This window comes from Beta vulgaris, chromosome 5 (genome assembly GCF_026745355.1).
Source record: "Beta vulgaris subsp. vulgaris cultivar EL10 chromosome 5, EL10.2, whole genome shotgun sequence".
Taxonomy (NCBI): domain Eukaryota; kingdom Viridiplantae; phylum Streptophyta; class Magnoliopsida; order Caryophyllales; family Amaranthaceae; genus Beta; species Beta vulgaris.
Window position 1 is genome coordinate 54,798,768 of NC_079206.1, and position 22,881 is coordinate 54,821,648.

The 22,881-nt window shown below is 38.6% G+C and overlaps 1 protein-coding gene across 1 annotated transcript; it reads right to left on the minus strand.

Annotated features, from left to right (window-relative positions):
* Window positions 1–814: 814 nt before the first annotated feature.
* LOC104907878 (PLASMODESMATA CALLOSE-BINDING PROTEIN 3) lies at window positions 815–6,011 on the minus strand. The gene is made up of 4 exons (XM_010696899.4): window positions 5,812–6,011; window positions 4,940–5,179; window positions 4,229–4,262; window positions 815–1,550 (listed from the first exon to the last, which is right to left on the minus strand). Exons 1-4 carry the CDS (start codon window positions 5,864–5,866, stop codon window positions 1,187–1,189), a joined length of 693 nt encoding a protein of 230 aa, XP_010695201.2. The 5' UTR covers window positions 5,867–6,011; the 3' UTR covers window positions 815–1,186.
* Between the last annotated feature and the right edge of the window lie 16,870 nt (window positions 6,012–22,881).

Below are 22,881 nucleotides of genomic sequence, written 5' to 3' on the forward strand. Positions count from 1 at the left end.
TTCCGCGTCAACAATTGTTTGTCTTCCTATTCTTTTATTTACGTTCTTGTTTATCATTATTTATTTCGCATTTGTTTAAGTATATTGCTCTTGTTGTTGGCTCCCCAATACCTTTTGCGTACTTGGTACGAAATCGGCATAAACATTATACTTCTTTAACCAAGAATGTTTTGATCTAGTGGTTATAATTAAGGTAATGTGAACGATAGGTCACAAGTTCAAATCCCCCCCTCCTTTTCTTTGTACCTTGTACTGCCTTCGACAAGATCTCGCTTGACTATGTCAAACGGTGCAACTATTTTAAAACGGATGAAGTATATATCCTGTAAATCATAGTCGAAGTTAAAGAACGTTAACTTTAAAATATAAAAGGGTAAACTAAGAGCATCAACAATCATAGATACTAAGTTTGTAACCTCTCATCGACTGTGGATCCCCTAAGCAAAAGGGTTATTCTCATTTCAGCTTTTAATTGGATGCCAGTAGGCTGATCAATATTGACGGGGTATAGAACAGTATTAGTGGGAATGGGAAAAGGTGATGGGTATGGAAAAATAGGAATAATAATGTAATAGAGATAGAGAACCCATGAATGCAATAAGATGAGAGAAAAAATGAAAAACCCATGATCCTTAATGCTGTAATAAAAAACTGAGTACAAGATATTGGTGCATATCACTTTGCTAAGAAACTACGTTTATGAACTAATATATTTGTTAAGTGAAACTCAGATATTCCCATACCATAGAAAAAGCCTTGGATAATTTAACAAATGCTACATAAACAATTATTTTTTTAATAAAAAAAACTACTATTAATAATATAAATAAAGATTTCCTACATAAGATAAAGTTATACAACCCCGGGATGCTTACCATAATTAATAGTACTAGTAGTTCCCTCAACCTTCCTAGCTAGATCTAGATTATACAGAACAAATAAAATTTTAGGTCCAAAAATAGAAAGAGTGCTAGAAAACAAGCATCCATAAAAGCTGATTAGAAGGATGGGTTGAAAGATACAAAATACCCTACTAAGCTTAGAAATTACATCATACATATGATTTGCCCTCCTATTAAACCAAAAGGTATTGCAATTCACATGCTTGCCCCAAATCCTGCACATGGGCACATCAAATGCTCCACCCTCACCGGCATACCCACAGAGGTCTCTACCAACTCATCTTTCAATTCCACATAACCATCACGGTCGACATTGCTAATGTCGCGAAAATTGAGCTCAAAGTCGTGCTTTGAAGCTTGATTCCTCCATCGCTGTCATCATAGCTCGATCCAGTAGGGGGTAAACCTGTACCAACTCCTCCGAGCACCCCATTGCCTGCATTTGGTGAGGCAGTGTAAGGGGAGGTAGTAGTTGGGTTAGTGCCAGTGCCGGTGCCACCCATGCCGCCAGTGCCACCAGTGCCGCCAGTACCAGATACAGGTGTTACACCAGTTCCTGATACAGGAGTTATTGGGGTTGAGGTCGGCGTAGTCGGGGATGTTGTTGGTACTGTTGTGACGGGACTAGTAGTACCGGTGCTGGAAGAGCTGATTTACATCAACAAAAGACGAGCTATTAACATGTGAAAATCACACTTGAAAACAAAATTTCGGCAGATGAACCCAATAAGGCACAGAAAAATTAATTGGATAAATAGCAAGATTGTAATTAAAAAGTCATAGCATAATATGCTTCCGGAGTTCATAACTTATTAAAAAAAAGAAATTTATGGAGGTCACCAAACATTTTACAGGTCACTATAACAAGTTAAGAGTATGAAAATGAAGTCTCAATCATGCAAAAGGCCGAGTACATATGCTAAAGTTTCAGATGCCTTTCTTTTCATTCCTTATGAACAAGGGGGACAAGTAACCTTCTCATCAGTCATTTTACTATAATAGCCTTGTGACACCATATGATCCATAATACAAGTAAGAAGCTCCTACTTTAAAGCTAATAAACAAAGACAATCTCACATGAATACATGATCAAACACATGTCAAGGTCAAGAAAGATGTCACTGTGAAAAACAGCAATCTAATTTTTAGTGTTAGTGACACAACCAAACTTTTAAGTGCATTCTCTTCACCTAAAATTTTGGTAGATTTATCTAAACTTATTGGAATACACTGGAACTCCTTTTTAATCCTATAACTTAATAGAACTTATTTGAATTTATTTTAACTCATAATTCATAATCCTTAACTTTTTAACTTGAAGAGAACGCACTCTAGAAGATCCATGCATCCTCATGCCACACTACATGCATCCCCACCGCTTCGGTTATAGATAATTATAGTGACCTCAAACCTTGTACAAATCTTTTGAACAATACTGGTCTCACTACCAACTTAATAGTAAACTAGGGACGCCAAGAAAAGAAAAAAGACCCAAAGATAGAGATTCAAAAAAAAAAAGGACACAAATTCTAGACCAAAGGATTTCATCTTAAATTTCCTAAAGTTTCCAAGGTCCAAAATAAAAAGTTCCACAGTTCTAAACAAGCATCCATAACCATAAGGAGGTGAGAAAGGGAAGCAGAAAATGAGTACATAGCATTCGAGTCAGATCCAACTTAAAATCCTAGAGGTATCTAAAATATCCAAGACCCAAAAAGACATATATGGCCACTAGAGATTTACACGTCTAGTAAGTATATACAGTTGAATCCATAGAGATCTCCAGCTAATCTGATAACTGACAAATCACTGTGTAAGAGGCAGTACTGTTTTTTTTTTTTTTTTTTTTTTTTTGCAATCAATCATTCATGTGACAAATACTTTACCTGTAAGATTCTACTATAACTTTATATCCCAGGACAATATTGTAATTGGCTAAGGGGTAAAAGTGTCTTTTTCCATTAGGGTACAAATAGCAAAACAAAAGCAATTTCGTGGCACATTTAACTCATTTGATAAAGTTGAAAACTTTATCTTTCACCCTAAGTGCAAGCCACCTGTCCCTCTAAACACTGACAGGTGAGTCAAAAACACAATCATACATGTAGGAAATGAAGAAATATGACAAAAACTTTGATTGTGATTACCCTTAGATTATGAAAATAGTTTGAAAAGGATATGCTCTCTACATGGCAATGATAATAAAAGGTAAAGATGCTGAGTCTATCCACCAAAGGAAAAAAGGCAAAGGCTTTAGGCAAAGGTCTCATTACATACAAAAAGTAGACTCTTCTACTTTAATCTAGATTATTATTAAAACAAGGGTTCCTTAAACTATCTTCTCCCCAATCCCAAGTAGCCAGATGTTCCTAATACTCTCGTAATCAAATATATCAATTAATTAATCACGTATTATAGTCAATAAACAAGCTCAAACTACAACCAAGAAGTGCTTTACGTAGACAATACCGCGGCTTTGTTCACATAGAGCTTAGATTCTTTTGAGCTGGGTTTCAAAAGGTTTTGAACAAGGAATAAAAAGCAATTTGTTTGAATAAGTAGAGATGTTCATTGCTACTTTTTGACCCCAAAAAAAGCAAGATACAAACTAATTGGTCGGTTTCAATACAATGTTTGATGGTCCACCTTCAAAGATAAGGTAATGCACAATTCAAGGCACCAAGGGAAGGAGATTAACAAATTTGTAGGCGTAGCATTAGCAAATATACAGTGACAGAGACATAATAAAATACAAGCCACCTAAGACAACTTTATAATGAATTAGAGGAAGGTCAATTTACCATAGATGAACTAAACAATCACGCAAGTGTTATCCTTAAAAAGCATGACATAATCGACAATACCACAAAAAAAATCCTGAAATCAAAGGTCATTTTACTAGAACTCTTTGACACAAGAATAGTTGCAACTTGTTTTGACAATAGTGTCAGAAATACCCAAATCATTCACACTATATTCATCTTTTTCTCGATGTTGTTCCGCCTCTTCAAACACAAGAAGGCAAACACCTGTCTATTATCAACTTAGAGAAGTTCAAATAGAAGTATAGTTGTTGTACTTCCTCCGTTTCGTTTTTAAATACAACAAATGAATATTTTACATCTCACAAATAATACCCATTTGTTGCATTTAAAACGAAATGGAAGAAGTATTAGGGTTTCTGCCTTGTCTTTCTACTCTACTATGAAGTTCACAAAGAATCTATGTCATTCCAACCAAAGCAACTCAACCATTGACGGCCAGCAAACCGACAAAATAAAATAACAGATATAGACTAAGTATGTAAGTTTTTGTCCATGACATACCCAGAAGAAGCTGAAAAGGAGCAACCACCACTACCTGTAAGAATTAAAACATAAGAGGAAGAAAATATAACATGTTAGCTAACAAATTTTAGATCAAGATGTAACCCACCAGAAAATATTTAGACCAACCATAAATTCAAGATTACATGTTTACAATGTGTTCTAACTCCTAACCCAACATGCTGCATTGAAACTTCATGGAGAACACATTCCACATGCCACATTTTCAAATAAGTTTCATCTTGCTAACTACCCCCCAAAAAAATACTTGTTTAGATTACCACCTTTAGCTCTAGGTTATTCTCTCATTAGGAGCTCTTAATCGTATATAAATCACCTTATTTTTCCACCCAGTTGTTAGCAATTATAATATCACTAGGTTCAATTTTATACACAATTAGTATCCACATAACAAGTATTTGCAAACAACATTTGTTTTGGGGTAATTTTATACCCAATTCTCTCCAACAGGTATCATATTTTCGGTTTCCATCATCTTACCTATATTTCACCTTATAGCATTCACAAAATATTTCAGAGCAACCTAACAATATCTACCCAAATAAAAACATATCATTCATACTGGTACTAAAGCTAAAACACCTGGTGCCCAACTATACAACCCCGCCACATATCCGTACCCATAAATACTTGAGGTAAAATGAAGAGCCCGAGTAACATAGGCGAAACACCAAGAAGACAGTGACTTACTAGGGTTAGAGTTAGTGAGCATAGCAGCACCACTAAAATCACAAGTGGCACCCTTAGCAGCATTTTTTTGGTAATAGCTGTTGACAGCATAAGAGCAATGATTTCCAATTGAGTTTGGATTATAACATTGCCCACTTGGGCTTATGGGGTTACAATCTGCTCCTGCTCCACAAGCATAATCAATTGCTTTCTGCAGTATGCCTGAGCTTATCCCTTGCTTACATACACAATAACTTGCACCTGCATATTATATTTACACATGGACATTTTACCACATTAATATTCTCAATATTTATGACACCTTCAAAAACAATACCATATGAAGTAATTACTTTTTGTTCAAAAAGAAGAAAAATATATTTACCCACAACAGTAAAAAGTTAACAAGGAAAATTAATTTAACAAAGTTAATACTAGTATTATTAAATATTTTAACAGGGCCCATTTTGATTTGAGATCTTTCTTTAAGCAATTTATAAAGAAAAACTGGTAATGAAATAAAGATATAAACTAATTACATGGAAAAACAAAAAGAAATTACAAAGACTAAAATAAAGTACAATGCTTTAAAAAGTAAAAATAGGAAGAACTACTTTAATTGAATGAATCAAAAGAGTAGTAATAAGGAAAAAAAATTACTGTAATACAAAAAACACACATAAAAACTGGGTTTAAATAGTAAGTTTAACAGTGCATAAGATACGAAGTACTATAATTAGTAAGAAAAAAAAAAAGCAAAACTTCAAAAAAATAGCTCAAACATCAAAAATCCATTTTAGGAAATCTCACTATCATAACAATTTTTAAGGGTTAAACTGGAAAAAAATAAACACCCAGAAAAAAAAAAAAAAAAGCAGAGTGTTGTTTCTTACTTGAGTGGCCAGCCATAGATAAGATGAGGAGTGCAAGAACAAGATGAACAGCCATTGATAAAACCTTAAAAAAAGAAGAATAAGTTATGTGGGTTTAATTTTTATGTTTTGAAGAAGAGAGAGAAAGAGTGAGAGAGAAGAGAGAGAGAAAGTGAAGAATATAGTGAGAGAGAGTAAAATGTGCAAATTTTAAGAAGTTGAGTCCTTTTTAGAGAGACAAAAAGTTTGAGAGAGATGATGATGATGATGCCAAAGTGGCATGGGGATGTGTGGGATGGTATGTATGGGGGTAGGTTCAATTCATAGGAGTGTAAGAAAATATAAAGGTTAAATGAAATTTGTAAAAGAAATGATTTAAATTCTTATTTATGGTAATGGAGAGTGACAGCACATAACGGTGGTGTGTTGGTGGTGGGCCTGGTGGCTCTTTTGGATATGTCGGCTTCTGTTGTTACTGCAGTAATTTTAGGTTACTATAAATAAAATAAGTAACTTAATTGATTCTATTTCGAGACACTAAGAGCAACTCCAACGGATGTTTCAACTTGCAATTTCAACAAAGTTGGAGCTACTTACTTTGCTATTGGAGTGGAAAAGAAGTTGTAGCTTGACAAAATCAGGTAGCTTCATAGAACAAATAGCTTTGTTTAACTTTTTGTGGGCCCTACTTGTACCTTTCCATCTCACTTCCAATTTCTATTTAGTAAATGCAATTGTGAGGCCTACAAAACTACAAGTGGTGGTGGCTTTTCATTGGGAAATGTCGTATCTTATAAATATTTTAATTTGGAAACCTGATGTGACACACAAAGCTACAGATGGTTGTATCTTGTCATTGTAGTTGCTCTAATAACTAAATTATTCCTTAACAAGTATTGTCGGGTCTATTATGTGGATGTCATCAATGGCCTTACATCTTGTCTTCCTCATGCAATTTCACATGTTATATTCTCAAATCCTCCATCTCCCTAATCCCTAATATATAACATTGAATCAAATATGAAATACCAATAGCAAATAATTGCATATCTCTTCAAAAAAATTACAATATTTGGAATTAGTGGTTGTGCTTTTTTGAAAGAAATAATTGTCAATAATAAGTTAACATTTGTCCCGCCTGCTAAAAATAGGTCATCTTTGGATTATTTTCTAAATAAGTGTACCTCTAGTGCTTGTTAATTTTAAACAAGTTAAATTACAATTAGTTTGACTTTTTTTTGTTCTTTTTTGTTATTTTTAATTTCCTTTTGTTTTCTCTCCCATTTCTTTGAAGAGTTACACATATAATATTTGAACGGTTAATTATGTTAATAACAGACAAGTAGTTGTTAAAAATACATTGGTATTAAAGTTTGACTTATTCAAGGATAATCATCAGATTGACTTGTTTTTAACGGATGACTTAAAGATTGACTAATTCTTAATAATTTTTCCTTTTTAAAAATTTAGCAAATTAGGGTTTCAAAATTTGGGAAAATGGGGGTAATTATGCACAATCGTTATATATTGGGATAATTGTTCATCAAATTAGTGATGCAATTTAGAATTGGTGGTCGAATTTTGCATACTGGAACTGTAAAAATTGAAATTAGGGTTTGTTTTTTCATTTGGTCCACTAACATAAGTCTTAATTGTTTCCTTCATTTGGTAGTGTCACACAAATAAAATCTTGATAATAGGTATTTTTTCAAAAAAAATAATTAGTACTTCATTGTTTTAAAAAAGCGAACACTAATAAGTAGTATTTCACAAAATTTTCTTAATTAGTTGCACTTTAAAAATTAGAATTTTTCTTTTCCTACTCTCTTATTCTGAAAGAACTTTGCTAGCGAACAAAGTCCAAGGTATTGTTGTCAAGTTTGTTTGATGTTACTTACCTTTAATAATATTACCTAGTAAATGGTAGGCGGATACAAGAGGTACAATGGGACATGGGTACAACTTTATCCCCATTAATTTGGAGAAAAGCTATATAATTATTATACATGCATAATTTTCTTAAAATTAATGTTTGCTTCGGTAGTAGGGGATCATAAAAGAGTTTAGTAAGGTTGCATGATCGATCCCTACAAGCTCACTTCCAGTTGCTTTTTTTTTCCGCTTACTCTTTCTTTATTCAAAGGTTCTTTATCAACACATTTTCTTCCTTTTACTCCTTGAAAGGTTATAACTTAGGCCCTGTTCTTTGGAAAGTATTTTCAGTTAATTTCAATTCAGTTATTATTATTATTATTATTATTATTTATCATTTATTTACATATTATTATTATTTATTATTCATTATTTATTATTATTGTTATTTATTATTATTATTATTATTATTATTATTGATAGCGATTTTAAACAAGCTATAAAATCCTATTTTTGCAAGTGTACATGATCAAGTAGTAAGTGATAAATAATAGGGTATCATATCCACAGGGAACATTTGATTAAAATTAAGTTCAATGTCTACTAATTTAATCCTAAATAGTAAATATAATGATTTAATTGGAAACTAATTAACTGATCTGAAATATAAAATAACTAAATAAACTTGGCAATAAAAAGTGAATCGGGTAACGAACAATAATATGAAATCCAAGATAATCGAATCCACCACTAATAATATGAATAATAGAATAATTGGAATGAGAATTAATAGGTTTATCAAGTATCTTAAACTACAAGCCGAAATACTCACAAAAGTAGTATTATGATTAATTAGGTTACATAACTTATCTAACTAAAACATAAATTATTCAACTTGTCAACCACGATCATAAAATACCATCACATAACATCATCCTTACCAAGTATATCTTGGCCTAATGGTTAAGATTGAGGTGCTGTGAATGATAGGTCACAAGTACAAATCCCCCTCCCCTTCTTTGTACTTTGTATTGCCTTTGTGGCTCATATGGATAAAAAAAAATACACAACGTACCTGTTAAACATGAGATATATTACTACTAGTAGATAACATAGCATATGTCAAATTAATAAATAATCCAATGAACATAATTTCTAAATAGCATATGAAAATAATTAAAACCCACAACTTAAAGTTTATAATATTAATAAAGAGCTAGTAAAAGGGAATAAGAACGTTATAATATATAATATTCATCCTTATCAATTATTATTATTATTATTATTATTATTATTATTATTATTATTATTTATTATTATTATTATTATTATTATTATTATTATTATTATTATTATTATTATTATTATTAGTTAATTTCAGTTTAGTTCAGTTGATTTTAGTTCAACCAAAATAAGTTCAAAAGAACATGGCTTTATATGGAAGTTAAATATACAATTCTTATTACACATACAATAATACAAATTATATCCATTCAAAAAAATACAAATTATAGAACGTTGTCAATTTATATTAAAACTATGAGTTTATTTTCCATTTATTTTATCTCAGTTTGATATACTTATTAAATCATCTTTTTATCTTCTAATAATCCTTTTCCACCCTATTCCATTAACACAATTATGTGACTTATATCAACTTCAAATTTTTACAAAATCCTTCTACAATAGTTAATCTTCAAATTTCTCAAATTTTCAGGGTTGACTAAATATTAAGACAAAGAAAATTTGGGATTCAAATTCATTACTGTTGTTCAGTTCTTTCGCAGCATTTGTTTTTATTTGATTTTTTTCTTATATGTTAATGGTATTTTGCAGTTAAAGTTGGTGAAATTTGTCTCCAAAAAATATTTATAGGGTCAAAAGGATAGATGATATATTTTATTAATCTAATTATTCATTTTATCGTACCCCCATTTCTAATTTTCTAGATATGTCACTGAAATGGCATCAGTGTAAAAAAAATAGCAGATAATTACTAGCTTAATTATAAGGGATGCATTGTATGTAAATGAGGTCATGGGATAAAAGTACCTCACTAAGAGTAGATCTTTGAAGGTGAAATTTTCATCTTTTCCTTCTACTCTTAAAGGATCAGATCGTTCGAGCTTGATTGGATATGCTATAGTGAGAGATGCTCTTTTACTAGGGTATTGCTCCTCACCAATTTAAAAAAGGAAAAATTATTTTTAAAAAGCTAACCTTTGCGTGGTGTTCTCAAAACAAGTCAAGTTTTGGATTATTCCTGATTAGTTGTAGGGTTGTTTTCTTCTATTGAGTTTAACTTATTTGTGACCTGTTTAGTATGTTACATGTGCTACGTGTCACAATATGATTGATTTGCTATTTATTATTTATTTTTTTGTTTTACTTTTTCTCTACTTCCCTCCTCCTCCTTTCATATTTCTTAAGACCACCAACTCACCAAGTAGCCACCACCAGTCCACCATCCTCTAAACCCACCATATCAAACACTAACCCAACCTTCAGACCCCATCTCCACCATCACCCACCACCACGAGGTTCAAACTCCCCACCCAACACTAACCTCATTCGGTGAAGGTGGTAGAGTCTAAGAGAGAGAGAGTGTGTGTGTGTGTGTGAGAGAGAGAGAGAGAAAGAGAGGGGGGAATCGAAAAAAGGGGAGGGGCTTTTGTAGGGGTAGGACGAGAGAGGGGGTGTTCGCATGGGTGGGGGAGAGGATGGGGAGGGGTGTTCGCAGGGGTAGGGGAGATGGTTGGGGGTGTTCGCAAGGGTGGGGAGAGAGTGTTTGCAGGGGTGGGGGGTGGGGAGGGGTTTTGGGTGGGAAAGAAGTCAACAAGTAACTTGTTGGTTACCTATCATTACACTCATCTATACTAATATATTAAAAGGCGTGCGCAAACGAGGAACGGTGCCACGTGGCGCTCTCCCTAGGGAGCTTTAGTTAATGTAATCCATATACAATAAAAAAAATTAGAAATTGTATAGTATAGGTTTTGATCCCATGACCTCAAGTTCATGTACTAAAGTTTTAACCACTAGACCAAGTTGTATTTAGTGTTATCATATCAAAATACAATATTAATAATTAAAATTTTTTTCTTACCCGGAGCATAGCCCGGGCCTAATAACTAGTTTAGAGTTAAAGTAGGTGTAAAATTGACTTAATCAAGAATAATCTAAAACTTGAGTGATTTTGGGAAGATCACGCAAAGGTTAACTTATTTAAAATAATTTTTTCTGTAAAAAATTAGTAACCATAAGTTTGAAATATTCATATAAAAACATCACATTTAGTTTGTTAAGTACAATGCTTTTACACAATGCTAATATCATAAAGCACTAAAAGTGCATTAATAATTTGTTTAATTTGTATTAGGTGCCTATAATTGACCTCATATAATTCACAAATAAAAATTTATGAACTTTGTGTAATATAAGATATATTCACATCCATGTTTATCGTAATGTAACGTTATTGTCATCATTGAGTATGGTTTTTTTCTTCATTTTGAGAATTACTATAATACTTATCTTACATAATACATGTTCCAAATCCTCCACAATAACCATATGATAAAGATTCCATATCAGTGTTTCTATCATTATCTCTTTGTTTTACATTATCTTTCCTGACAATTAAGGAGTTATCTTACATGTCGTATAGTAGTACTTTTTAATTAATCACATTATGGGATTTGAAAACAATGATGTAAATGGGAGAAAAATAGTTTCAAATTAATCCTTTTTCTCCTAAAACACAATTATGTGACTTATATCAACTGCAAATTTTTACAAAATCCTTCTACAATAGTTAATCTTCAAATTTCTCAAATTTTTAGGGTTGACTAAATATTAAGACAAAGAAAATTTGGGATTCAAATTCATTATTGTTGTTCAGTTCTTGTATCGGAGCATTTGTTTTTATTTGATTTTTTTCTTATATATTAATGGTATTTTGCTGTTAAAGTTGGTGAAATTTGTCTCCAAAAAATATTTATAGAGTCAAAAGGATAGATGATATATTTTATTAATCTAATTATTCATTTTATCGTACCCCCATTTCTAATTTTCTAGATATGTCACTGAAATGACATCAGTGTAAAAAAAATAGCAGATAATTACTAGCTTAATTGTAAGGGATGCATTGTATGTAAATGAGGTCATGGGATAAAAGTACCTTACTAAGAGTAGATCTTTGAAGGTGAAGTTTTCATCTTTTACTTCTACTCTTAAAGGATCAGACCATTCCAGCTTGATTGGATATGCTATTGTGAGAGGTGCTCTTTTACTAGGTTATTCCTCCTCACCAATTTAAAAAAGGAAAAATTATTTTTAAAAAGCTAACCTTTGCGTGGTCTTCCCAAAACAAGTCAAGTTTTCGATTATTCCTAATTAGTTGTAGGGTTGTTTTCTTCTATTAAGTTTAACTTGTTTGTGACCTGTTTAGTATGTTACATGTGCTACGTGTCACAATATGATTGATTTGCTATTTATTTTTTTGGTTTACTTTTTCTCTACTTCCCTCCTCCTTTCATCTTTCTCTCCCCTCTTTCTTAAGACCACCAACCCACCAAGTAGCCACCATCTAGTCCACCACCCTCTAAACCCACCATATCAAATACTAACCCAACCTTCAGACCCCATCACCCACCACCACGAGGTTCAAACTCCCCACCCAACACTAACCTCATTCGGTGAAGGTGGTAGAGTCTGAGAGAGAGAGAGAGAGAGAGAGAGAGAGAGAGAGAGAGAGAGAGAGAGAGAGAGAGAGAGAGTGTGTGTATGTGTGTGTGTGTGAGAGGGAGAGAGAGAGTGAGAAAGAGGGGGAGGGGCTTTTGCAGGGGTAGGACGAGAGAGGGGGTGTTCGCATGGGTGGGGGAGAGGATGGGGAGGGGTGTTCGCAGGGGTGGGGGAGATGGTTGGGGGTGTTCGCAAGGGTGGGGAGAGGGTGTTTGCAGGGGTGGGGGGGGGAGAGAGGGTGAGGAGGGGTTTTGGGTAGGAAAGAAGTCAACAAGTAACTTGTTGGTTACATATCATTAAACTCATTTAGAGTTAAAGCATGTGTAAAATTGACTTAATCAAGAATAATCTAAAACTTGAGTGATTTTGGGAAGATCACGCAAAGGTTAACTTATTTAAAATAATTTTCCTTTAAAAAATTAGTAACCATAAGTTTAAAATATTCATATAAAAACATCACATTTTAGTTTGTTAAGTACAATGTTTTTACGCAATGCTAATATCATAAAGCACTAAAAGTGCATTAATAATTTGTTTAATTTGTATTAGGTGCCTATAATTGACCTCATATAATTCACAAATAAAAATTTATGAACTTTGTGTAATATAAGATATATTCACATCCATGTTTATCGTAATGTAACGTTATTGTCATCATTGAGTATGGTTTTTTTCTTCATTTTGAAAATTACTATAAAACTTATCTTACATAATACATGTTCCAAATCCTCCACAATAACCATATGATAAAGATTTCATATCAGTGTTTCTATCATTCTCTCTTTGTTTTACATTATATTTCCTGACAATTAAGGAGTTATCTTACATGTTGTATAGTAGTAATTTTTAATTAATCACATTATGGGATTTGAAAACAATGATGTAAATGGGAGAAAAATAGTTTTAAATTAATCATTTTTCTCATAAACTAAAATTCTACTTAACGTTTCTACTATGAAACTAGTCAAAAGAGTGATGTATGGTTGATGAGAGTCAAATCTCGAGCTAGAGTATGATCTCGAGTCTCGTCACTTAAATCCCCGCAAAAGAAGGAAAACAAGCCCGAGGGTGTTCTCGAGAAAGTCTCTCCGACGTTCAAGTCAGTGTTGGGTTAGAGAGAGAAAGTGATTAATTGTAGAGAGAGATGCTCTAGTTTTGTTAGGTGAGAATTGAATACTTGTTCATTGATTGGGGCTGCTGCTTTTATAATGTTGGAGATTTCCTAAACAGGAAACCTTATTGAGGGAACACCTGTGCTTTTAGGAAAGCTATCTCCCTTTTATGGTAAAGTTATTTTCTACCTAAAGAGCTGGTGGGCCCCTTGGGAGCATGTTAAGTTGATCCTTTAGATGGGATTTGCATAACACCCTTGGACCAGATTATGGGTCAAAACAATTAGCCCCATGTTGGATAACTGACTGTGAGACAACCCTTCTTAATTGTCCAAGGCTGTTGTTCAGCGGAATTTCCAAGTGTTGCATGGCCTCTGATAAGCCAGGTGGATCTCGAGATGGTGCCTTGGGGGCCTCACCCTAAAAAACCTAGAGGAGGGGGGGGGGGCGAAGATCCTCCTTTTCCGAGTGGGTATGCCAACCCCATGATGAGTTTCGTGTGATCCCGAAAGGGGGGTTTTGTTCCCGAGTCTATGTGGAGGCCTTGGACTTGATCCCAAGCATCCGGAGATGGGGGACATGCATCCTGAGTTGGTAGGGAGGCCTTAGGCTCCACAACAAACGTCCCCGAGAGGGGGGAAAGACCGCTTCCCCGAGCTCGTCCGTTGTTCTTGTGCGGGACTCCGCATGACCTCGGGGGCTTTGCTCATGAGTCGGTGTGGGGGCATTGGGCCTGCTCCCAAGCAACCCGAGATAGGGGCCATGTTTTTCCAAGTTGGTAGGGAGGCCTGAGGCTCCACAACGAGCGTCTTGAGAAGGGGGAGAGACTGCTTCCCCGAGCTCGTCCGTTGTTCCTGTACGAGACTCCGCGTGACCTCAGGGGTTTTGCTCCCGAGTCGGTGTGGGAGCTTTGGGCCTGATCCTAAGCATCCCGAGATGGGGGACATGTTTTCTAGAGTTGGTAGGGAGGCCTTAGGCTCTTGGTGACCCCAAGAGATACTCTACCTTTCCTGAGAGGGGAACTTAAACTCGGGATGGAGGTACTTAGCCTTTTAAGTAATGAGCCTCTTGGCAAGGCCGAGAAGGGTGATGCACTAACTCGGGGGATAATGAGCCCTTCTTATGAGGCATCCGAGTTGGGTAATGAGGTACCTAACCATTTAGCTAAGTAGTGAGCCCCTTTGGCCCAGCCAAGAAGGGTGATACACCAACTTAGGGGATGATGAGCCCTTTCTATGAGGATCCTGAGTTGGATACTGAGGTGTTTAGCCATTTTTTGGCTAAGTAATGGACCCTTTGGACTGGTCAAGAAGGGTGATGTACCAACTCGGGGGCTAATGAGCTCTTCATATGAGGATCCCGAGTTGGATACCGAGGCCACTTTTTGGCTAAGTAATGAGCCCCTTGGACTGACCTAGAAGAATGATGTACCAACTCGGGGGCTAATTATCCCTTCATATGAAGATCTCAAGTTGGACACTAAGACACTTAGCCATTTTTTGGCTACTAAGCCTTCCATGGTTGCAACCCCGACATGGGTATCTGAGGTACTTGGCCATTTAGCTTGACACTGGGGACTTCTGACAAGGCCGAAAAGGTCCAACTAGTGCCTTACTATAGGAAACTTAGAGATAGGCTAAATTTTTGGTCGGTGCTGGGTGATTGATTGTTGACCTTTGACCATTGAGATTGACCATTGACCTTTGACTGTTTTTGTGCCTTTGTAGGAAATTGGGCCTTTGGTCTGAAGCCTAATCTCTGGGCCTTTCTCCCTGTAGCCCAATCTTTTAAACCCATTCAGAGTGTTCGAGAGGTTATCATGATGCGGAGATGGAAAACTAGTCACCTATAGAGGGAGAAGAGCTTCATTTCCATACCTTTCTAGTCATTTGTGATTTCTCTCTCTCCTCAATTTCTCTCCCCATTATCTCTCTATGTTTTTCTACCCCTTGTTGCTTGCTCCAGTCCCGAGTCGTCGAGTGCCCGTGTCTATTTCATTTCCGACTGTGAATTTTCGATAAGATATGTTGTTCCTTAGCCATAATTCTTCATTTTCAGTATTTGATAATGACAGTGGGTGCTTAGGATGGATCCCGAGTTCGATCCCAATGTTCCCGCCTCCCCTCCTTATAGAATATCCGAAGACATTTGCGGGGTCCATAAGTTTTGGGTTAGCACTCGGATCTCATGTGAGGGTCCTTCTTCTATTCCTGAGGTGGTTCCTTTTCCTATCCCATCAGACTCATTGAGTGAGGAGGATGAGGGGGTGGATCCAGGCCTTGGGAGGTCTTTTTAACTCATAGGCCTTGCAATTTTGCTATCTGGACCGCTACTCTCGGACGGGGTGGTCATGGTGTCGGAGGAGGTTGAGGATGAAGCCCTGACTACGTCCGGTTAAGAGTTTTCTCCTTTATATCTCGAGAGCAATGCTCACACCTACTATCCAAACGCTACCTTTATAAGCTACATGGAGCGAAACGCCAAATACGTAGGGACTAAGTTTTGGATTCAAGACCCTTTCTTTGTCGTTCGGACAAAGCATACCAAGTCGGTGTTAACCCCTCCAGTAGGATGTGTGTCTTTATATCATCAGAGCATGCACCTTAGGTTTCCCTTGCACTCATTCATCAAAGATCTCTTGAATGCCTACCAGGTTACACTCACCAATTTGCTCTTCAACAGTTGGCGAACCATAAACGGCTTCATATTTGTTTGTGAACTCCTTAGTGTTACCCCAAGTGTGCGCCTATGGCGCAATCTCTTCACCCTAATGCTAGGCCCTGCTGATCTTCATGGTCGGGGGTGGTTCCGCTTCTAGTGTAAAGCGGGCTATAAGGTTAATTGTGATGCCCCCTCCAACCACAAGGGTTTAGGCAGACGTTCTACCAAATTTATACGAGTGTTGAATGGGGGATCCCTATCCTTCCTCCCGAATAGGGGCCTCGCTTCTGACTTAACCAGGCGGTCTCTGAGATGTCTTGGGAGGAGGCGGTGTCGAGGATCTATCTCTCCACAACCCCAAAGACAGCGACGGGGGACCTCACCTATGTGCCCTCGAAGTAGTTTCCCACTCGCTATGAGATGCGGAACGAGATATTCCTAGCGGCAACGGGTTTGAGTCGTAGATGCGACAAGGGTTATTTCCTTTATGAAATGTATGGATTCACTTTTATGCTAAAGTTTTGATATTTTCCTTGTTTCAGCTCTTCCGGACACCGACTCGATCCAGCGATGGCTGAAAGATTCATTGACAGCGCTGCATTGGCCGCTAAACTCTTGGCCGAGCTTGATGCGGAGACTATGTCCATTCCCCCGCCTCCGAAGGCAAGTTATAATCTTTGCTTTAAACATCTTCATTGAATCCCGCCTTATACTAATTTTTGTCTCCAGAACACCGACACTGACACTAAGAAGGCCAAGAAGCCTCATGTTTGCTCCCGAAAGCTAAAGGGGAATGTGGAGAAGGCACGGGCGTTGGAAAATGCAGCGTCTAAGGCCTCAAACAAGGCCTCTTTAGGAATTTCCTCGGGCAGCAAGAGAAAACCTGAAATCGAGCCTGAGGGTCAACTTGAGGTTTTTGACGAGCTCTCCAAAAGCGATCCCGAGTGGACCAGATTGGGTCCAACATGCCCTTTACTTTCATTACCAGGCCTTAGAAGTTGGCTAGGGTGAAGAACGACGTCAAAGCGATCTACATCGATGCTGACGATGAGGCCCTTTTGGCCCTGGGACATGGGGAAATTAATGCTCTTTACGAGTCTTGGCTCGAGGTATGTGACTATCCCGAGTATGCATATAGTTCTTCAATTCTTTTTATTTATTGACTACTTTTCTTTGTTTTTGTAGACCTCCATCAGTATGACCTACGTGATCAATCGTCGTGCTCAATTCGAGGCGGGCGTTGTTGCCTTGACCAAGGAGGTAAACAGATTGAAGAAACAAGTCTCCAATCACGAGGTTGAGATTGATAGGCTCAATATCGAGCTTGACGATCAAAATGATACTTTTGGGGAGGCTCGAACGGCAGTAAATGAGATGAATGAGTTGAAGGAGTCCAATAAGAAGATCAAGGATGACCTTGAGGCTTCCCTTATTAAGTACAACGCTGCTCGGAAGAGCATCGAGGATCTGTAGACTCGTCTGGCCGATTCTGAAAAAAGAGCCAAGGGCTTAAGGCACAAGCTGCAGAAGGCTCGCTCGCAGCTCGAGAAGGAGCATCAAGAGTTTTTGGAGGTGTGGAAGAGGTCTCATGAGGGGTTGTCCTTCATCGGGAAAATGGCCACCAACTCCTATCGTATGACCGTTAGGGAAACGAATGAGCGCCTTAAGGGAATCCTTGCTAGTCCTGACTCTTCTCTAAATTGGTACGACGTCGAAGCTGAATTAGACTGTCGCGTTGCTGAGGATCAGAAAAAAGAGGCGACTCAGACTTCTGCTTCCAAAGCTTCCGGTGTCACTCCTTAGTCGGCCAATATCAATGCAGGGTTGCCCATCCTTCAAACTTCTACCTCTGCTGTTGCCATCTCAAGTTCTGCGGTTCGTCCTTCTAATGAGGTAGACTCCGAGGTTCATCTGTCGGACAAAAGCTCAGAGGACGAGGATAGTGCGGGTAGCACCGACAGTTCTCCCGACGAGACTTTGGCTGCTTAGACTTCTCTTGTATTTAGATCTTCTAGACTCTTAGGGAGTTTTGTTCCCCTGGGTCTTTAGGTTGTATTATTTTTATTTTGTTATTCAATGATGTGAATAATTTTGATTGAAATTTCCCCGAGCGTGATTCCCGAGCAAAATATTCTATTTTGTTGTTTGAAACCCCCCGAGCGTAATTTCTCGAGTAGAACAAATGTTATATTTTATTTGACGTAACTATCACAGAAACCAACTTTTTCATTCATGATTATAATAATGCCAACTCTAATAAGATACAATAGATTACCCCGAGTTGAGGCTAACGAGATATACCATTGGCTCAATTGTGGCGAAGTTTACAAAATATCCCGCCAACTCTAAGAAGGTACAACATATTACCCCGAGTTGTGGTTAGTAAAATGTTGGCTCAAATGTGGCCAAGTACAAACAGTGGCTCAAGTGTGCCGAAGTTATATTAGAACTATTTAAATGAAGTACTTCTTCAAATTGTCTACTATCCAAGGTCGGACCAGTGGGTACCTTCTGGCGATTCTAGTCGGTATGTTCCCGGCTTGATCACCTCTGTGACTTTGTAAGGTGCGTCCCACTTATACCCAAGCTTACCCTTTAGATGTGTCAGCTCTGTCGCTTCGACCTTTCTGACTACCGAAATCGTCAATATGAAATGGCCTGACTGTCACCCTGAGGTTGAATTTTCTGGTCAGTCATTGCTTGTTGTAGATTGATTTGAGCAAGGTGTTGCCCCTAGATTCGGGTAATAGGTCAAGGTCTACCCTCTTCTCTTCTTCATTCTTATCATACTCATAGAAGGTCAACATCGGGGAAGGTATCCCGACTTCAACTGGCAGGACAACCTCGCTACCGTAGACCAGATTGAAAGGTGAATCCCCCATAGCTTCTTTCACGGAAGGTCATCAATCCAAGATCCTTTGGCCCCTTCCAACGATTTCTTAATCCCGTTAAGCACCACTTTGTTTGCGGCCTCTGCTTGACCATTTGTCTAAGGTTGGGAAACTGCTGAGAACCTTGTCTGGATCACGAACCTGGAACAATAATCCAAGATGAGGGTTCTTGTAAGACCGAAGCGGGTGATTAAGTTTTTGCATATGAAGGTCTGAACTTGCTTGTTAGTGATGGAGGCTAGTGAGTCTGCTTCTACCCATTTGGTGAAGTAGTCATTGGCCACAAGTAGGAACCTTCTCTGCCCCGATGTTGCAGAAAAGAGCCCTATTAAATCCATCCTCGTGTGTCGAATGGTTAAATTGCTTGTATAGTCATCAAGGGATTAGTCGGGACCCGAGGGATGTCTCCATGGAGTTGGCAGTTGGGACACTTCTTTACTAACCCCGTGGCATCTTGCTCAGGGTAGGCCAGTAGTACCCGACTCTCAAGGGTTTCCCGGCTATAGTCCTGACCCCTTGATGGCTGCTGCAACCCCCATTGTGAATTTTTCGAAGGATGTAGTTGTCGTCAAAAGGTGTAACACACTTCTGTAAGGGATGAGTGTAGGACTTTTTATATAGGCTCCTTTCATGCCAGATGAACCCTCCCGACTTTTTCTTCAAGGTCTCTGCTTCTTTCTCTCCCGGGAGCAACGTGCCATCCCGGAGATAGCTTATAATGTCCTCCATCTAGGTATCTGTTCTTTTCAATGTGTGGACTTGGAGTGAGTTAATGCTCGGCTGTTCCAAGACTTCCCTGATGATGGTTCGTGGGGTGATCCCCTCCGCCGAGCTTGCCATACGGGCTAAAGCATCTGCTTGTTTGTTCTCCGATCTGATGTATGTTAACGAGGAGAGCTTCCTGATAAGTTCTCGGGTCTTATTGAGGTACATCCTCATGGTATCTTCCTTGGCCTCATATTTCCCCGAGACCTGCCCTAATTTGGTCGTCACTGCCTGAGCCCTCGAGTTGATACAGATCTGGAGGCCTAGGATCAGAGTTTCGTATTCCGCCTCATTGTTTGAAGCCAAAAGGTCGAACTTTACAGTGTGTTCCATTTTATCCCCGATTGGGGGAATGATTACTAGCCCGGCGCCACTCCCTGATTTGGTGGCTGAACCATCCACTTGTAATTCCCACGACCCTCTTTCTTCTCCGTCAATGGGTCGGGAGCTACATTCACTGATAAAATCCTCTAAGGGTTAGGCCTTGATTGCTCTTCGACGCTCATATTCCAGCCCGAAGTCCGCCAACTGATTTACCCACTTGGTCATCTGAGTCGAATGATTCCTGCTTTCAATCATATTTATGATAGATTGTCCGGCGAGGACCTTGATAGGGTGCGCTTGAAAATATGGTTTGAACTTCCGACTCGCCATTATTAGCACAAAAACTATCTTCTCCATCTGACTGTATCTTGCTTCAGCTCCTATATAAGCGTAGTTGATGAAGTACACTGGGTGTTGAGCTCCGTCTCTCTCCGCACGACGCTGAGAGCGTATTCTGATACCGATAGATAAATGTAGAGTGTTTCTCCCGGCAAGGGGGATATGGGTTTGGGTAAGGTTGTCAAGTGTTGTTTCAGCTGCTGGAAAGCCTACTCCGCCTCGTCATCCTAGTGAAACTCTTTCCTTTTGAGCGCTCTGAAGAATAGTAAGCTCTTGTTAGCTAAACGGGATAGAAAGCGGCCCAACGCTGCTAGGCACCCTGTTAGCCTCTAAACTTCTCCAACATTTATTTGCGGGTACATGTTTAATACTGCGTTGATTTTCTCGGGGTTTGCATCAATTCCTCTTCCATCCACCAAGAACCCAAGGCACTTCCCCCCCTTTTACCCCAAACACGCATTTCTTCGGATTCAACTTCATATTGTGGCGTCGTAGGGTGTCTAGTGTGTCTGCCAAATCCCCGACGTGATTTGTTGTTCTTTTGCTCTTGACAATCAAGTCGTCCACATACACCTCAATGTTTCTCCGAGTTGCACCTCAAAGACCTTGTTGATTGTTCGTTGGTAAGTAGCTCCTGTGTTTCTTAGCCCGAATGGAATCATTTTGTAGCAGTACACGCCTTAAGCTGTAATAAATGTTGTGTGTATTCGGTCCTTTTCCGCCATCGGATTTGGTGGTTGCCCGCATTGACATCCATAAAGCTGAGCAACTCGTGACCGGCAGTTGAGTCAACTAGCTTGTCAATCTTTGAAAGGGGATGATTGTCCTTGGGACATGCTTTGTTCAGGTCATTGAAGTTGACGCACATGCACCAAGCTCCACTGGCCTTCTTCATCAAAACCACATTGGCCATCCACTCTTTGTATTGGCACTCTTCAATGATTCCAGCCTCTAGAAACTTCTTACCTTCTGCATCTGCTACTGCGTTCCTCTCAGGCCCTTGATGCCTAGTTTCTGCTTGATGGGGCGGAAGCCTTCTTTGATATTCAGCTCGTGGGATGCGAAGTTGGGGTCCAGCCCCTGTATATCGAAGGCAGAGTAAGCAAATACATCCTTGTAATTCCGCAAGGTGTTGATGAGTTTTTCTTTGATCTCGGGGTTGAGGCTTGTGCCAATCCTCAGTACATTCCCGAGATATTAATTTATAACTACTTATTCATCCTCCTCGACTGGCTGGGGTCTACGAAGTCTTCCCTATTCCTCTTTTTCAGGGGTTCTTCTAACGTATTGGTTTTGAAGCTGTTTGTATAACACTACCGGGCGGTTTGCTGGTTCCATAGATATTCCCGAGTTATCCTTCATCTTCTTCATACTGCAGAGTAATTGGTATACCGAGATGGATGCTTTGATCTTGTTCATTGTGGGCTTACCCACGATAGCATCATAGGGAAACGGGGTATCGACTACTAAAAAGTCGATTGGTAGGCTTCTACCTTTCCCTCTCTCCCCGAATCTTACCATCAATTTTACAAACCCGAGGGGATACAGATCCTCCCTCGAAACCTATCAGCGGTTGGCTGGTCGGGGTTACGTCAATCTCGGTGTACTTAAGCTTGCGCAAGCAATCTAGGGTAATGATATCCGCTAAGGGGGTCGTCATGGGGGGTATGAACGTGCCGGTCAAGCTCCCCAAACGTCATGACGGTACACCTCGCCTTCAGTGGCTCGACTTCTAAGACATGTTACTTCATTGCTTGGAGGTGAGCCTTGCATGATCGATCGGTTGGGCCCCCTGAGGCGTGGCCTCCTACTATTACATCGACGTACCTGTCGGTATTAGTCACTATAATTTTTCGTTTCCTTCTCCTTTCCTTTCTCTTCCCGAGAGTGCTTGATGTATCTATTCAACTTTCCTTGATCAGTTAGGTGGTCCAAGGCCTTCTTCAATTTCCAATAGTCCTTGGTGGTATGGCCACATTCCTGGTGGTACTCACACCATAGTCGTTGATCCATTCTTTCCTTTGAAGTTCTTATGGGGGGAGAAATGGGTAATACTGACTTGTGTTTTAGATCTAGGTAGATCTCACGTCTGTTTCTGTTGAATCGGGGATCGTTCCCATTATCAGAAACTCTCGGGAGGAGTTGTTGGCTGCTCTTGGCATTCTTATTGGATTCTCGGTAATGGATTTCTTCGTTTCTTCTTTTCGACTTCTCTACGACAGGTTTGCAAATATCCGAGGCTTGGATGAACTTTTGGGCCCGACTCATGGCCTCCGTGAATGTGGTGACTTCATTATCTGCCAAGGACCATCTGAACTTGCTTGGCCAGAGTCCCAACATTAAGGAGGTGAAGGCCACCCCGTCTTGAAGGTCGGAAATTTTCA